The sequence below is a fragment of the Gossypium hirsutum genome, chromosome A04, assembly GCF_007990345.1.
Source record: "Gossypium hirsutum isolate 1008001.06 chromosome A04, Gossypium_hirsutum_v2.1, whole genome shotgun sequence".
Taxonomy (NCBI): domain Eukaryota; kingdom Viridiplantae; phylum Streptophyta; class Magnoliopsida; order Malvales; family Malvaceae; genus Gossypium; species Gossypium hirsutum.
In genome coordinates, this window is record NC_053427.1 from 86,258,122 (window position 1) to 86,277,286 (window position 19,165).

Consider the following 19,165-nt stretch of genomic DNA (forward strand, 5'->3'; position numbering starts at 1 on the left):
TTATAACCATAAATTTGATTGATTTGATCACCGATTTAAAATTATAAAACAAGTAATTATCTAGACTTCATTCTTCATATAACACACAAAGAAAATCCTTACACAAACAAGAATAAAAGATGTGTTTTTTTTTTCAAGCATAGAGATCTATGCCCCAAAACTTGGCAGGTTGAATATTGGACCTATAGTTCTTGTCAATAGCTTGAATTACGTCCATGTCCTCTTTGGCCAACTCAAACTCTAAAACTTTGAAATTTTCTTTCAACCTTTCGAACTTTGATGTTTTTGGGATCACCAATGTGTTCCTTTGGATTCCCCAGCGAAGAACAATCTGAGCCGCTGTTTTCTTGTACTTCTCAGCTATCCCTGAAAACCCGATATTCAAATTCGAATTTAAATCAACCGAAAAAAAAAAAAAATTAGAACCCTACAACTTTCAGTAGCTCGGAAATTTAATTATCAAGATTTGTATCCATGCTTTTGGCAAAATTTGACCAATGATTCACGTTGGAAATAAGGGTGTGTCTCTATCTGGTTCACTGCTGGCTTTATTTTGGAGTAAGCTAAGCAATCTCTGGTTAAAAATATGTCATAGTTGCTGCAAAACAACTATTTTGTCACAAATTTCATAAAGATTTAAGGAAAAGAAATGGTATAATGATAAATTTAATCTTCAATGTTTATATCTTTCGTTAATTTGGTACTTTCTTTTAGCTAAATTTGATAATTAATCTTTAAAAAAAGAGTTGAATTACTTTTAACTGTAATACTGACTAAAACATTTAACTTTTTAATGATGTTGGCATGACAACATGTATGGTAGTATATGTGTACTTTATGTTGATAAGATTATTTATTTTATATGTTACGTCAATAAATAATTTAAAAATTATAAAAATATTCAAAACTTTAGCATGAAGTGCATGTAAATTGTCATACAAACTGTCTTGTTTAAAAACTTAATATTTTACTCTATATTTCAATTAAGAAAACAACAATTCAACTCTTTTTGAAAGGTTTGTGGTTAAATTTAGTTCTTTTTAAAATGTTGAGAATCAAATTTAGCTTAAAAAAAATAAATACCAAATTGATCAAAGCTGTAAATATTAAGGACTAAGTTTATCATTATGCCAAAAGAAATATATAATGCAAAAATTTAAAACCTGATCCCAATGCTGCGAACTAAACCCAAGGAAACCAGATCTTCCATTGCATGCCAAGTGGTCTCCAATGATATGTTTGTTTCAATGTCGAGAACCCCATCTTCATCCAATGGACTGCCAGTTGCACCAATTCCTAGAAGGGCGTGCATGCAGTTGTAATGGTGCATTTTACGAGACAACTCAATTTTCACTTTGATAGATAATAAAGGGTAAAAGTAGATGCAGCTGATCTCGACAATTAGATTATATTTTGTCTTTTTTATTAAAAAATAAATAAATTATTCTTATTAAGTTAGACAAAAAGAAATTAGTTCTTTTAATAAATTTTTTTATTAATTTATACTGTTAAAAATTGATATGAGTCACGGAATAATTAAATAATGACATATACATGCTGACGTATATTGATTAACTTTTAATAGTAAAAATAGATAAAAATTGTAAAAAAAAAGACTAATTTACTCTTTAATGTAATATATGGGAACTAATTTACTCATTCTTTTAAGTAAAGAAGAAAAAACCTGATACGAGAACATCTATAATGCTTTTATTATAATAAAGGTGTCGGTAGATTTGATTCAAATTTATGTATCTCCAACAATGGAGTGAGAAGGCAAGTAATATACTTGGCGCCTTGTACAATTGCTTTGAAATCTCGTAAGATTATAAGTCATTTCAGTGGTGAAATTAGATTTAACCTTTAAAAATTTATAATTTAATTGAGCTCTCTTAAAAGATTTCTAGCTTCGTCTTTGGATATGAAGTTAACATGTATGTATTTGGGCATTGATCTTTAAGTTCGGTGTTTTGCAATATTTAAAAGAATGTGAGTTTGATAAGACATGAGTTCAAACACGTTTAAGTATATATGAAACAGAATGAAAGGAGCCAATGAAGAATCACCGGTGTGTCTAATGGAAATAGGAAAGTGAACCAGATATAAATCCAGATAATCCAATTGAAGCTTCTTAAGACTCTTTTTACAAGCTTCAACGACATGTCCATGATCAGTATTCCAAAGCTGCAATTATTCAAAACCCAGATTATTGTTCTCAAATTCATCAAACAAAACCAAACATAATTAAAAAAAAAAATCAAAATCCCATTTAGCCCTTGCCTTAGTAGTAATAAACAGCTCTTCTCTCTTAACAAGCCCAGTTTTAATGGCTTCACACAATGCCTCCCCAACTTCAGCTTCATTTTTGTAGTCAGCTGCACAAAACATCAAACATTTTGTGAACAGAATGTCAAAATTAGTAAATGCCAAAGAGTTTTGGAAGGAGATGGTACAAGCACAGTCGAAATGGCGAAAACCAATCTTGATGGATTCGATGATGAGATCTTTAATGGCTTTTTTTTCCATACGCCAAACACCCAAACCGATTATGGGCATTTGGAATCCGTTATTGAGTGTTATAGCCATTGTTGACCTCTCTCTATCTCTCCTATTCTTACTAAAAATGGAAGACTCTAAAAATGGAAGGCAATATCATTTTCTTACGTCCACTTCATATAGTAGTTGTGTGGTCCTTGAATGAATAAAATAATGAAATAGCCTAGTGTGATTTAGTTTGATTGGTATATATTTTTTTTGTTTATGTAAGAGAATATGGGTTTACTTTTAAAAGGATATTTCAAAGCATACCAAACATCAAAAATAATATAATACCATTCAATCATAACACAACAAACACTTAAATAGAAACCAATCAAGAAGAAAATGACAAAAAGTTAGAAATTATATATATATTTTAATATTATTCATGCACTAATTAGTGTATAATGTTTCAATTTGTGCAATTGAAATTGGGTGAAACGATGTGAAAAAAAGATTCGATTGCATTAATTTATTACCAAAATGATGTAAAAATAATCAAAACTGGACGAAACCGACTATACTACTACTATTACACTTTATTACAACTTGCATTTCTCCTTTCGTCTTGACGCCATAAAGATAACACAAGCTTTTTTAATAGTCATATGTTTTGTGACCAAAGGACTAGTTAATTCAGTGGTAGGAGAATTTAGAGGGGGAAGGAAGGGGCTTCCCCCAAAAAAACAGAATTTTTTTTTAGTCCCTTAATAAATTATAGAGTTATGTGGTAAAATTGCACTTTGGCTAGTCGTTCAAAAGTGATGATATCATAAGTTAATATAAGATAAAATTACACTTTAACCTCACAAAAAATTATAATTTAATTCTAACCCCCTAAACAAATTTCTAGATTCGTCCCTAAATCCTATAGACTTCGAAAACTTATATAATACTTTCTTTTGATCATTGGAGAGAATGCCACCAATACCTACTTAGGTGTTATTTGATAAACTGAAAAATAAAGTGCTAGAAAATAAGTGTTGAAAATTTAAGTCATAAAATATTAATTTATCGGATTGTTTTTATTTTAGATTATCAAATATGCATAAAAAAATTAAATCAGTAAAAATATTAAATTTCAATCCGTGAGAGAAAACATTTAAGTAATATATAAAATACATAACATATCTTTTATCAATGTTTCCACGTAGGAGGTTAACATGACTAAAAATGAACACGTGGCACGTTTTAATAGAACCATATTAACAATCAATTTATTTTATAACGGCATTAAAGGAAAACAAAATTAAAATTTAAATACTAAAATGAACCGAAATATTTATGTACCAAAATAAGAAAAGTAATAAAGCTCATCACCAAATCATTAGTAAAACCTTGAAAATATTTCAAAGAATTGATTTAGAGATACTCTAGGTTAGGCAGTCAACAAAGGCAATGAAAATGCTACGAGAGCTAATTATAAGGTGCGGTGTGGTGATTGCTCATCTAATCCCTTAATCATGAGGTCAGGAGTCAATCTTTACCCATGGAAATGGAGCACGTTTCATGGCTAGCCATTTATCTCTTTGGACAGCACCCGTGACAAGGGGATTAGGCATTGCTACCGACGATAGACACCCTAATTTCGACAAAAAAAAAGGCAATAAGAGCCATTGTGTGACGATTTCTCTTTTGTACAATCATATTTTATAACATTAAATATTGAATTAAAATTTAGTTATAAATTTATTCAAAAAATATAAATAAATAATCTTTTATTAAAAACGAAAATAAAATGAACTAAGAATGTTGTATTTAAGGAAAATAAAATGAATTAAGTATGTTGTATTTAAGGTGACAATGACTATCAATAGTCAATCAAGCTTGGCATTGTTGCCAATACAGGAGGACGTGGGTTCGAGTGCGCCAAAGCGCATTATCCTCTTATTAAGGGTTGGAGAGCGACTATGGGTAGTTTTAAATATTGTATCCAGAAAAACATATATAATAAGAACTATAATGAGATTATAGTTCAAAAAAAAAAAGAGAGGCAATAACTACCAATAAAAATTAGGGTAAACTACATTGAACATCACTTTAAAATAGCGTTGATACTATTTTAGTCACCCTAAAATTTTTCTTGTCATTTTAGTTTCCACTATTAGAAAAATTGACCAAAATGGTCACTAAGTCGTTGAATTCTTAACAAATTGCTGACTGGACCTGAAAGAACAGATAAAATTATTCTTTTAGTTCTTTTAAAAATTACAAAAATTTTAAATTAATCTTTTAAATCTCCATAAAAAAATTCATATTAAATAATATAAAAAATGGTAGATCTAGCGTCCGATATGCCTTTGCCGCTATCTTTCCCCATTATCTCCTTCATTTCCTCCTCCAATCTCGACACCAAGGTAAATTTCTTAATCACCCATGTTTTCCCCTTTATTTATTTTCCAACCAAAGTCAGCAGTGACATCAATAGTGGAGGAAGAGGAAGATATTGAATCAGTGATGACATTTTTTAGGGCAGAAATCATGATGGAGTTTTCTTGTTTATGTGAAAGACGACAGAGCAGAGACAATGGCGACATCATAGAGGGTAGAATTACAAAAAATATATATATTTAAAAACCAAACCTTTTAAAGAATTACAATTGAAGCCAATACCCAATAGGTGATCACGAGTAGGGGTGAGCGTTCAATCGAATTAAGTGCAAAAATTTTGAGTTAATTGAGTTCACAAATCTTATTTTATCATCTTAACTCAATTTGAATTTTTTTTGAATCGAATCGAGTAAAATAGAATTTGAGTTGAGTCGAATCGAATCGAGTGAAATTTTTTATTTAAATTAAAAAAATCAAACATTTTAAATAAAAATATTAAATAAAAATATTATTACAGTATAACTAAATTCATGTTATAGCACATAAATTTGAAACCATATATATTTGAAAATAATTTCAAAGCAAAATAAAAAAAATACTTGAGTATGACAAATTTGAATCATTGATTAAGTCCCCAAATTTATTATTTTAGAAAATTTATATTTTTTTCTATTTTTTTTAAAAATATAAATTTTGAAATTTTTATAAATATTTTGGAATTTAAAAATTATTTTGATTTTTTTTGTAATTTTTGTTGGGAGAAAAACCAATTTGCTTATTTTCAAAGTTAAGGGACCAAAAGGGTATTTACACTAATATGTTATTCGAATTATTTTTTGTTATTTGAATTGTAAAATTCAACTTGACTCGAACTCGAAACTCAAATAATTCGAATAACTCGATTCAATTAACTTAAAATTTAATTTTTTTTATTTTTTTAAATCAAATTTTGTTCGACGAAAATATTACAAATTTATTATTTCATTTCTTTTAATAGTCCATGATATGAAAAAGAATCACCGACAAACCTTTTTAGGATATTAAATTGAAGAAAAATAATTTAACTTATTAAAATGTTCAAAATTTTATTAATAATATCAAATTTCAATTATTGCGCTTTACTGTATTTTATACAAAGTGACGTACCTATATCTAAATAATTGATTTAATAAACAATTTTTGAGATTGTGCAAAGGAAAAAAAAAGATTTTATTTCCTATCAACATACATTGATGTGGTGGATTTTGGACTAAATTGTAAAAAAATTAATTAAAATTTTATGAAATTAATAAATTTATTTTAATAATTTTATTATAAATTTTAGTTATATCTGTAATTTTTATTAGATAATACTTAAAACTATTCAAAGCCCCTCCTAATTTATATATTGGAGGATAATGTACTTCAGTATATTCGAACCCATATTTTTCTGTGTTTAATAACAATATTCATCCTAATCGAGTAAAGATTCAATTGATAAATTAAGGAAACTTTTAAATAAAAGAGTCTAATTAAAATATTAAATAAAATAATATAAAAGGCCACGTGATGTAAAAACACTGATATGTAAAATGATTAAGGGGACAAAATAATAGATCTCCCCACACATTTATGTCAGATTGAAATTAATGTATGGTCCAAAGCTTTGTTATTTTTTGAAGTTATTGGCCCCTCCCCAAAATGGTGAAATTTCCTTATAGTCATTTTAAAAATTACGAAATGATATGTTAATTATAATAATAAAACTATATTTTGACATTCCTTAAAAAAGATAATTTTATAATTTTATCTTGCTTTCCCTCGCTTAAAATAAATTTCCGACTTCGTTCCTAGTTGTTGGTTTAAGGAATAGTCCCACATTATATTAAGTTGGATTAAAACTGCTTTATTAATATGATATAGCAATATTAAGAGTTAGATTGTATTTTACTTATTTTATTCAAAAAATAAGAATATTAGTTACTGTATATTAGATTAAAGAGTAAAATAATTATTTTATTAAAATTTTCTCCTATCTTTACTGGTAAAAATTGATCTTTATATGTCTGCATAAGATCCACATGGCATAACTGTCTGGTTATTTTGTCAACCACATCAGTTTTTAACAGTAGAAATATATAAAATTTTTAATAAAAATGACTAGTTTGCTTTAGCGTACAGGGACTAACTTACTATCTTTTTTAATAATAAAGATAAAATACAATCTAACTCGTAATACAGAGACCTCTATAATACTTTTACGATCATTAACTTCGTATTTGACTTTAAAGGCAAGTTAGTAGTGTGGGTTTTCTTTGAACCCTTCGTTTTAATGAGGTTCCCACTTGATCCAAGAAAATAATTAAAATTATGAAAATGATTTACATAATTTAAGATTAATGATTTGATTTTTTTTATAATATCATGAATTTTTTAACATTGTTGAATTATTTACTTTTTTAAGTATAAAAATAAGGATGCCTAATGTGCTAAACATTTCTAAATTGCGTGTTTTTTTAATATTAATTGTACCTCGCCGTCCTCATGGGTCGCTGCTAAAGTCTAATAAATATTGAAAATAAATAAACACATTTTAAAACTAAAATTAAAATATTATCACATCTCAAAAATCGGATTAGTCAAAACTGGGTTAGTGAACCAAGAACGGTCAAGTTATGTTTTTAAATTAAATGTTGTAGAAATTATATTAAGTAAAATAATTTGTTGGAGTGGTTGAGTGTTACTTATGTGCGCTCGAAGTCTTGTTGAATTTTTATTATTATTTTTTAACCACTAACTTTGAAGATTTAGCTTATTTATTATTTCCGCTCATCTAATGACATAAATGAACTTGTTGGTTTAGTGGCAATGCTTCATTTTACCTAAAGGTCCTGTGTGTGCAAAGTCAAATTATTTTTACTTAGCCTTTGTCTGTGCTGCGGTGTCAAATTCTGGGAAAATTGATAGAACTAAGATAAATAATTTTTTTTTTATTTGTTAAGAAGAAAAAATAAATACCTCTAAGATTTCTCCTTTTAGTCGTCCCATTTCCCTCAATTTTCTCACTAGTTTTGCCGTCCCACTTTTTCCCTTTCTCCTCGATCTTCAGTTCAATTTTTTTTTGAAATTTGCTACTGACGTTCTTCTTTCTTCTCTTCATCCTGTTTTTCCTTGCTCTTTTTGTTCATCATACTCTCTAATATCAAACTATTGTGACTTCATTGCCTTATTGAACCTTCCGTCGTGATGTTTTTTTGTCACTGTTCTTCTAGCAATATTGCTGTTGTGTCGAGTTTGTGAACAAGAATTGTGTTTTCGTCTCGGTGTAGGCTAGCATGTGTATTTTTCTGGTGGTAATATTATTTTTGTTTCGTGTGAATGTTAGGGGATTTTAATTGTTCTTAAATTTGATGTTGATCGTTTTTCTAGGTTCTTTCAATGGTGGATCTTGCAACGGTTACTCTGTCGATAAATTCATTGTTGTTGGTATCATTCATTTTGGTTGGTAAGTTTACCAACCGAACACCTTTGATAGAGGTTGTTAAGCGTAGAGTTTTTGGTGGTTGAGTGCTTAACCATATTTTGGTCGCATATTTTAATGGAATAAGGGTTGAATACCTGTTTGATTCTAGTGCGACTATTGGTTTAATCGACTTAGTAGTTGTCATTTTAGATTTTGGAATCGTTGCGGTTGTGTTGGCATCGAAAAATGACCAAGTGTGTATCTTCTATACCCAAAAACAACGAAGAGGGCGAAGCCAAAAAGTATATTGTCGACACCACATTGCCGTGTGCCAGACTGTGTGAGACACAAAGGCGTGAGCTAGGCCATGTGGGCCACACAGCATGTGCTACAGATAGGCTGTATGGGCCACACAAGCTTGTGGGCCCATTTTCTGTAAAATTAGTTAGGGTCGTGTTTCAAAGTGCATTTCAATGTCAACAATATTATAGGCTTTGTTAAGTGATATTCATGCTTCTGGTATATGAATATGTGGTTTTTCCTTTATATAAGTTTTTTCTGAAAGAATGATAATTAAGGTAATTCTGTATTTGATCTGAAAATTCTGAGTATATCGTTAGCATGATTCTGAAAAGTAAGTATGTCTAATATGTGTGCATCTAAATATCTGGTTATGCTTATGTTGCATGTGCATTGGGGTGAGATAATCATGTGACGGAGGAAGTGTTGGCAAGTTAATAATTTGTCGTATTTGGTGGTTTAACCACATATCTGTTTTGGCAGCTTGGCTGCAAATCTGGTGGCTTGACCTGTAACAACTCAAAAATCAGGGGTGACGGAAAATGCGATTTTGAGTATAGGTGAATTAAAAAATTTTTTATAGGTAACTTTACTAAAAAAAAGTGACTAATTCTCTCTCGCTAAATTTTCGGATCTTTTCAATTTGTGAGCAAATGAACTCAATCGGGTTTAAGTTTTGATTTAATTCAATAACTAGTTATTATCATTATTTTTTATGTGGAACTAAATAGTAAATTATAAATAAGGGAAAAGGGATATTAATCCTAATTAAATTAAGGGGCCGACCAATTATATGGTGAAAGGTTAGTCCAATTATGTTGAACAAAACACATTAGCGAACAAATATATATAAATAAATAAACAAATATTTATATATATAATAAAATAAATTGAATAAGTTATATTTAAATTATTGGATATGAAAAATCAATAAATAACATAACGAAAATTAGAAATCAAAAAAGAAGAAACGAGTTTTACTAGATGTTGAGGCATGCTTTACATAGTTTCCTTAAGACAAATTTGGCTGCTCCTACGATACTCGGAGAAATGTTGGTCGAATGACTCCCAAGATACAACATGATGATGGTTGAAGCAGTAGTCCCTCTGCAGTGATCAACGAACAAATGTTGCATTTTTCTATCACTGAAATGTTGGAAAATAGGGAGAGGAAAAGAGTAGAATTTTGGAGAGAAAAATAATCTCGGTGTGAAAGAGTGAGATGAGTAAAAAATACTAAAGAAGTCTTGACATTTTATAGGCATTTAATATGGAGGAATTTAGGAAATATTCATGAATAAGGATGCAAAATCTGTATTAAGGGAACAATTAAATCCATTTGATTAGAATCGAAATAGGATATGTGTCATTTTAAATCAGATTTTGTATATTTGCTAAGAAAAATATATTTCGTGTTGGGCTTAAAATATTTGTAGGCTAATTTTGGGCCCAATCAGTCTGGACATTTCAAGTCGCCCACATCATACTAGTGTAGCCCTAACCCTAACAGGTTTGGATTTGCACCCCTTATGCACGAGGCAAAATTTCAAGTTTAGTCATTTAATTATTTTTGAAGTGGGTTCTCATATATATATACATCTCACACTTGTTATTTAACCAATATGGGACCTAAGTTTTTCTTTTCCACAACAAATATTTACAAGTAGCTTACTTTAAGCATCAATTTCTCATTCGTCACTCAACCATTTTAAACAAATGATATACTGTTATAAAGGTCTCATGAAGTAGAATATAAAGCTATAATTTTATGATTCAACTTTCACCTTTACTAATTGAGAATATGCCTCAAGATTCTCATAAATTATAATTTTTCCATCAAATTAATCTTTAGGTGCTAACTAGCTTAGTTAAATATTAATTTTGAGTGGCAAAAATGATGATGATGGCATGAGAAGGGTTAGTGGTATGCATGTTTGGTGATTGTTGGCTGGCCAAATTGAAGGTGGTTGGTTGAATTTTGTTTTGTCACATCACTTTTATCTTTTTCTTTTTTAAAAAAAAAATTGGGATGAATGAGATGAGAGGGATAGACTGTGAGTAAAAAAATAGAAACAAGACAAATGAAAGAACATTTCAGCTCATTTCTTCTTCAATTTTTTTTTTTAGTCTCACGAATGGTGAAGGTGAGAGCCACCGGTTGCATGTAGAGGAAACCAAAAATTTACTTGTTTAGAATCTAACTCCTCAAGCATTGGTAACCTTTCCAAGCTCAACTTGTCCATAGATTTTGTTTTACAAAGAAAACTAGTGTGTCTTTGAGTTGAATGTTTATCCGTGACTTTGTGATGAAGAGTTTTCTTTAGTTGCTAAATTTCTCTCTTGAGTTGAGTAAATTTGTTGACTTTGTAGTCGCTTTCAATTTTATTGTCTTGTAACCTTGTGGTCAATGGCGGAGTCAGGGAGGTTGGCAAGGATCCTAGCACCCTAAAATGGAAGAAACTTGTGTAAACCACGCTAAGTTCAAATCTCATGAATGATTGAAGGGGTTACAGACGGTCCCACTTAAAATTCAATCTCTTCGATAGAATATCTCACTAATGTAATTTAATAAAATACCGAAATTTTTAGAGAGCAAGAACGTGAAAGAAAAGAGAGAACTGAATTTTTCTTATTTTCCTGTGTAGAATAGCCTGCTATTTATATTATTTTCAGAATGGACAAAATGATAAAATATTAGTGTCAATTTCCAAAAATAGTAGAGGATTTTCCAAAAATATTCTCATGTAATGTAAACGTGGTCATCACATGTCATTATCCAATTGATCGAATAATCACATCAACAAAACTTAACAATTAAATTTGATCAACGGGATTTGATTAGTTAATTTTTCATCTTTGAGCAGGGGCGAAGAGAGGAAAACTTTTTAGGGGGCCGAATAAAATTTTAATTTTTTTATAATCTATATCTTTATAATTTTTAAAGGATTAAATCGAATTTTTATAATTTTAAGGAGACTAAAATGTAATTTTACTTTTATTAATTTAAATTTTTTAAAAAAATTTAAATGTCTAAAGAATAATTTTTCATTTTAGGGCCAGACCTACCAGCTCCTAACTTTGCCTCTGTCTTTAAGAGTTCAAATTAATACTAAATTTTATTGAGGGCTCGATTTTAAAATTTTTCGCTTTTTTTACTAATAAGCCAAAGTCTCATGTCATGAATTGTTTATTTTATTATTTTTTAATTCAACTCTCAAATAAATATAATTTAATAATTTTTTTGTTGTGTAAATTCCTTAAGAAATATTTATCATGGGTTGTTCGCGGGTCGTGTCAAAGTATGGCATGATTATTTACTAAGAAAAATTAAGAAATTATTTTCCCTTAATATTTATATATATTTAATTAAATTTAAATAAAAAGTAATTTTTAATTTCATAGTAATAACTCGAATCAAACTAAATTAGATATGTTTATAGGCCAAGTTAGATTTGGTTCAGATCAGGCCTATGCATGTATCAATATCATATATAACTGTTCAAGCTCGACTCAACTTGATATGAGTCTCAATTTTTATCTAAATTTTTCTATTTTTATAAATGACTAACCTAGACCCATTTAGACTAACTCATTTTTTTTTAAATATAATTTTTAAAATTTTATATTTATTAATTATATAAATATATCTTTTACTACCATTATTTTTCCCCTTTATTAAATTTCTAAGCATTAATAACTTAATATATATTTTAATATTTATAATATAGCATGTCAAATTTTTATGTAATAATTACATAATATATAAAATAATTAATTTAGTTGACATCATTATTATTGTTGCAACAATCAGGAGAATACAAGTTTGAATATGTATTAGCCTCTGATTTAAGTGCTTGGGAGTACTATAGGTAATAGTAGGAATTGTATCCAAAAATAAATAATAACAACAACAGCAACAACAGCAACAATAACAACAATAATACTATAAATTTTAAAACAGGTCGAACTAGGTCAAGTTTGAGCTTAAAGCTCGAGCCCTTCCCATATTTTAAAAAAACTTAATGTTTTGCGCAAATCTATTTTTTAGCCTAATAGTTTTTCTCAAACCCTTTGAAATTTCAAATGGACATTTGAATTTGGACAAATAATCCGAGCCTTAAACTAGAGATATACATCGGTCGCATTAGACTGGGTTCAGTTCAAGCTTAAATATGATATTGACACATTTTATACTTACCCAAGTCCAACTGAAATATAGGTCTAAAATTTTATTCAAACTCGTCTATATTTATAAATGTCTAACCTAAGCCCATTTTATATATTTGTGAATCACATCGTAATATTTTTTAGTATTTACATTATAAAATCATATATGACTATAGGTTTAATTGGTTTGTATTCCCACGCAATGCACATATTTATAGTATATAAATTCAAATTTTAAATTAATTATAATGTGAATGTATTTGGACTATAATATTATTATTACAGTTTTAAAAAGTCGTGTTTATTATTTTGATATAGAACCAAGAATCTGTAATAAGATTAAATTGTGAGATATGTGAAATACAAAGAACCAAGAGTGTTACTTAAAAAGACAAATAAATCTATTACATAAATTGATTTAGGCCAGGCTCGAATATTGAATGTTCAAACTTAAACCTGATCAATATTTTAAACATGTCTACTTTTTGTGTCTAAACTTATTTTTTGAGATTAATATTTTTATCTAAATTTTCTCAAAATTTGAGCGGACATTCAAGCTTGGGCTAAGTCTACCTCCATTTTAGACCAAATTAATTCAAAATCAGATTTTTATAGGCCCAATAACGGCCCAAGTCCATTACCAGACATTGGATCCGTCAAACATAATTGAATTAATAATTTAAAATTCTGGTGGCTAAATTTGCTGCCATTTCTTTCATTGGCAAACAAAAATAATATCAGAATAGATTGAGATAAAAGATCAAACAAAGCTATCCACTCCTTTTTCTCAGATCCGAAACGCCGTCGTCTTAGTCGGAACCACTTCGATCCACAATGTCTTCTACTTTCAGCGGCGATGAAACGGCACCGTTCTTCGGCTTCCTCGGCGCCGCTGCTGCTCTCGTCTTCTCCTGTATTGAATCTTAACCCCCCACTATAAATTTATCGTTAATTTTTTTTTAAAGTTTTAATATTCGATCTCTTTCAACTCCTTTTTGAAAAATTAGATCTTTTGTTAATTTATATTCGTTTGATTTGGTTTTCTGATGGAGAATTGATGGATCACTATATTGTTAGCTTTTTAGCATGATTTAGCTTACGAATTGAAACAAATTCTTGAATTTTTTTTATTTTACTGTAAATTATGCCTGGATTTTCTGGTATTTGATGTGGATCTTTGGTATTGGAGATGTATAATTATGAAGTGAATTATTATTTTGATTCAGCTGAGTAAAATGTATGCTTCTATAATTAGGTTTAGTTTTTAATTGGAAAAGATTGATGGAATTCACGTAAATTTCAGTCTTTTAGATGTAAATCTAATAAGAATTTTGCATTGAAAATAAATTCAGAATGGTTGAAATCTTTTAAATTTGAAAAAAGCCTTGAGGCCTTAGCACAATTGGCAAAGGCGGAGGTTCTGGGTCTGAGTACCCAAGTTTGAGATCCACTATGCTGGGTCTTTGAGTCACATCATGTGCTGTTGACAGATTTTACTTTATGATTACTTGGACAGTCCGTTTATGGTGTAACAGTTTGATATTTGTAGTTACTCGGACATGTATTTGTATTTTGGTTGTACTGTATTGTACTTGTAGCACTTTGAAAAAGAAAATATTGAAAGAAAATAAATATGTAATTTATGATTTTAGGTATGGGAGCTGCATATGGGACGGCTAAGAGCGGTGTTGGTGTGGCTTCAATGGGTGTGATGAGGCCTGAATTGGTGATGAAATCTATTGTACCAGTTGTTATGGCTGGTGTTTTGGGTATTTATGGCTTGATTATCGCTGTCATTATTAGTACTGGGATCAATCCTAAGGCCAAATCGTATTACCTTTTCGATGGTTACGCCCATCTTTCTTCTGGTCTTGCTTGTGGCCTTGCTGGGCTTTCTGCTGGAATGGCAATTGGAATCGTCGGCGATGCTGGTGTCAGGTATGGTCCTTTTATACCCCTTGGTTTTGGATATGTTGTTGCTTAGAACCTGATATAATTGATTTCAAATCATCAATTTATAGTTTTTGTGGTTGCTTTATGCCCTTGTGGAGTTTACTAGCTTAGTGAGCCCTCTCCTTATTTGATTAAAGTTGGTTTTGAAATCTATGCTGCCATTATATCTAGACATGGCTTCTATTACAATGATGCGGTCCTACGTTTTAGGCACTAATGAAATAGAAATTTTCTTCTATGATCAATTGATATGAACATTGAGAACTCCGATTTGGATAAGTTTCTCTTTGAAAAGCAAGTGCTTGGGCCTATAAGTAAACAACATCCTACCTAATGGAGAAACCGTTGAAAAGGTGACAAAACCTTTATACTTTTCATTACAAAACCAGTAAACCGGAAAAAAGGATGTATTGTTTTGTGCTAGTTTTTGGACTTGTAGAAAAGTGGAATCTGTGCTTATGGGAATTATCGAATTACACTGGAAATGATTGATTACTGATGTATTTAGTAAATAAAGGTGTCAGAAAATTCCATTTACAGTAATAGTAAAAGTATCACGAAAGCCATTGTACTATGAGTCAGATTGCACTTTGCCTCCTCTACTAAAAAAATAGGCAAATTAATCCCTCTACATTATATCAAAGAGCAAAATGGTTATTCTATTAAAAATTTCATCTATTTTTACTGTTCAAAACTTGTCTTGTATGTTAGAATGAGTTTGTGTGGCACATCACGTGTAACTGTTTGATTATTTAAACAGCCACGCCAGTTTTTGACAATAGAAATTGATGAAATTTTTAACAAAAAAGACCCCTTTACTCTTGATTTAACATATAGGGATTATTTTGCCCATTTCTTAAGTAAAGGGTATAGGGATCTTCAAGATACTTTTTCCTTACAGTAATCTAATGAAAGCTATAGTTTGTGAGCCAGCCGAGTGTCTTAATAGTAAGAAACTTGCCGATAAAGGTAAAGTCATATAACTTACAGATTGCTCCATCTGTGATAGATCTTGTTTATCTTTCGCTATCATGGAAAATATTTTGAATGTTCGAATGATCGTTTATTGCAGAGCCAACGCACAGCAGCCCAAGCTTTTTGTTGGAATGATCCTTATCCTCATCTTTGCTGAAGCTTTGGCTCTTTATGGTCTTATTGTCGGCATTATCTTGTCATCTCGGGCTGGACAATCCCGAGCAGAATAAGATACTCAAGTGCTGCATAGTATTCTCTTATTGATTTTATCTGTAGCACTAGACCGAAAACCATTTCGATCAATATCAGGTTAGTTATGGTTGGACAGCAAGTGCCGCGTTCGCACATAAATATTGATGAACATTTGTTTTTGGTGGATGCTCTTGTCCTCTTTGTAGTAGTAGAAATTGAGTTTCTTTTAACTCTTAATAAAATGTTTTGGAGCTTTCCCTTGTTTGATTCTTTTTCAGCAATGTATCTTTTTATAAGTTGAAACTAACTAATGGGTTAATTTGACGGGCCAAGTTGGTTTTGATCAGGTTACGTTAATGTGGGTTTTAAAATTTTTGGTTTATTTTGAGGACGGATTGGTTTCGAGACACATTTTGGGTTTAAGTCATTCAGATTTGTCAATCAAGTTTTATAGTGATTATTTTGAGTTCAAATCATTTCATGTCAATTATTCAGGTTCAAGCCATTTTGGATTTTAGACATTTTCGGTTTTGATCATTTCAGGTTTGGGTTCGGCGCATTTTTTGAGTTTATTTTAACTTTTTATGGGTCAAATAAAGTTAGGTTGGTTTCAAATTCGGTTTAATTGGGTTTGATTAATCAAGTTAGGTTGGGTTAATAAAATTCATAAGTTACTATTAAAAATCAGAGAAATTTAATAAATTCTTTGTTGAATTCTCAAAAGAAGGGGGCAGATTTAGACTTGAAATGTTAATCTAAAACTAATTGAAGTGCAAATTGAGTTAAAACAAATTCAAACATTCATTATTTTATTCTGGATTTTAATGCCACAATCTTTTCTCATTTGACATTATCCTCAGGTTGAATTTATAATTTATAATTCTTTTATTTAAAGATGATGTAAAAGTCTAAAAAAATAAAAATGTCATCATAATAATATTAATTATAATAATTATAATTTAAAAGTTTAGTGTTTTTGTAATTTCATAATTGAGTTGATGATCTGGTTAAGGGTAATACTAACTTAGTAAAACACTTCAATAAATAGTATAAATTACAAGATATGTTTTTGGGTTAATATAACTTTTTATCTTTGAATTTTGAAATTCATTTTACTTTGCTACTTATATTTTTTTGGTCCATTTCGGTATCTGAACTTGATAACTAGATTTATTTTTGTCCCTAAACTTATATTTTATCAAGATTCGATAATATAGCTCTTTAAAATTGCACCACATCATTAGACTTTTATATTTGTCAAATTCAATGACCAAATTGAGTTTAGTTACAAGTTCAAATACCAAAATAGAAAAAAAAAATACATATATCAAAATGGGCGTATTTGTCAAACTTAATAACTAAAAATTATTTTTACCCTTTTTTAAAAAAAAAAGTAATATCAATTAATCAATATCATTAGACACAAAACAATTAGAGGTGTTCATGGGGCCGGGCCAGGGTGGGCTCAACTAAAAAATTATGCCCATTTATTGGGCTCGAGCCAGGTCGGGCCCAAAAACAGGCCTAAAATTTTGCCCAAGCCCGACCCGAATAAAAATACTAAAACTAGGGACCGGCTCGGCCCACCCATATTAATTTTTTATATTATTTTCATATTATTTTTAAATATATATAATACAACAAAAAAACTAAAAACATCAAAATAAATATTTCCCAACAAATTAAAAATAAATTTTAAAAAATATGTAGACTTAAATAACACTAAGATAGATGCAACTTAACAAGCAAATACCTCTAAAATAATAAAAAAATTAACAAATGCCTTTACAATAATAACAAAATTAATAATAAAATAAGTTTTATACAATATCCAAACAATAACAACATAATAGTAGCAACATAATAGTAAAATAGTAGCAAAACAGAGAGAGAACAACAAGAAAATAACATTCAAAAATAAAAAATAAAAATACAGATTTTTTTGTCCTTTAGTGAAATCGAGTCCGGTCGGGCTGAGCCCGGGCTAAATATACCTTACCTAAGGCCCGGTCCATTTTTAAAACGGACCTTATTTTTTTGTCCAAACTCATTTTTCGAGCCTATATTTTTTGCCCAAACCCTCCCGCATTTCGGGCGGGCTTTTAGGCCAGACCGGGTAGCCCGGACTATGAACACCTCTAAAAACAACATTTTGGGCCAATAAGAAAAAGTCATTTTTGGGCTAAAACTAGCCTATACAAAAAGTTAGAAGGGATTACATTTTTTTCTTAAAGTAAGATAACTACAATGAGATTCTACTTTGGGGTTAAATTAATTACCTAAAAAAAATAAAAGGATTAAAGTTTGATTTTGAAAGGATTAAAGTTAATAGGTATACTTTATCTATTAATCATATGATTAAGGGTTCGATCTTTGTAAATGAGAATGGAGTATATTTTATAAGTAACCGTTTATCTCTTTGGAAAACACTTAAAATAAAAGAATTAATCACTACTATCTATGATAGATACCGAAAAAAGAACCTTCAAATAAAGTCTAAAGTATATAGTATAGAAAAATAAAAAATAAGGTAAATGATAATGCAAAGTATAAAACTTTTAGCTCAAGGAGATAAGATTAGACCAAACATTTTGCCACCCCCAACAAGGAAAAAAAGCAACATTTGTTTAAGCCTTTTGCTTCTTATATGCATCAATGCATCATTTGCCATTGTATACCCTCTTTTTACTTTAAAAACATTTTATCATTGGATGATCAAACAAGAACTATGGTGAGTCATTAACTTATATATACACATTTATGCATATTTTACTAGAAAGGAAGATTTGCTACCATCATCAAAACCTTTATATATATATATATAATGGAATTCATTTCTTTCTCTAAACAAAAATGTATGCACCAACCATTAAAGTTAAATGTTCAAATGTCATACATTAAATAATTGAAAATTGAGTTTACTCTAATTAATTCATATAATAATATCCATGGTAAATGCACTATAGAGGTTCGTATACTACAAGTTAAATTGTATTTTACCTCTTTTTTCTTCAAAAAAAAAGAGCAAATTAGTCTTATTACGTTAGACCAAATAACAAACTAGTCATTTCTAATAAAAAATTACCCATTTCTACTATTAAAAATTGGCGTAACTAACGAAAAACTAAACATTTGCATGTAGCATGCCATGTGTACCTCATGTTGGTGTACTAGGACAAGTTCTTAATGGTAAGAATTGATGAAATTTTTAATAGAATGACTAATTTACTCTTTGATCTAATGTAAATGGACTTATTTGCTCATTTT

General features: G+C 29.5%; 1 protein-coding gene and 1 pseudogene across 1 annotated transcript; one reads left to right on the forward strand and one right to left on the reverse strand.

Annotated features, from left to right (window-relative positions):
- On the reverse strand, positions 1 to 2,713 carry LOC107949086 (NADP-dependent D-sorbitol-6-phosphate dehydrogenase-like; annotated as a pseudogene).
- Positions 2,714 to 13,420: 10,707 nt separating this feature from the next.
- On the forward strand, positions 13,421 to 16,165 carry LOC107949088 (V-type proton ATPase 16 kDa proteolipid subunit). The gene is made up of 3 exons (XM_016883804.2): positions 13,421 to 13,691; positions 14,431 to 14,716; positions 15,804 to 16,165. The coding sequence occupies exons 1-3, from the start codon at positions 13,613 to 13,615 to the stop codon at positions 15,934 to 15,936; spliced, it is 498 nt and encodes a 165-aa protein (XP_016739293.1). The 5' UTR covers positions 13,421 to 13,612; the 3' UTR covers positions 15,937 to 16,165.
- Positions 16,166 to 19,165: the final 3,000 nt, after the last annotated feature.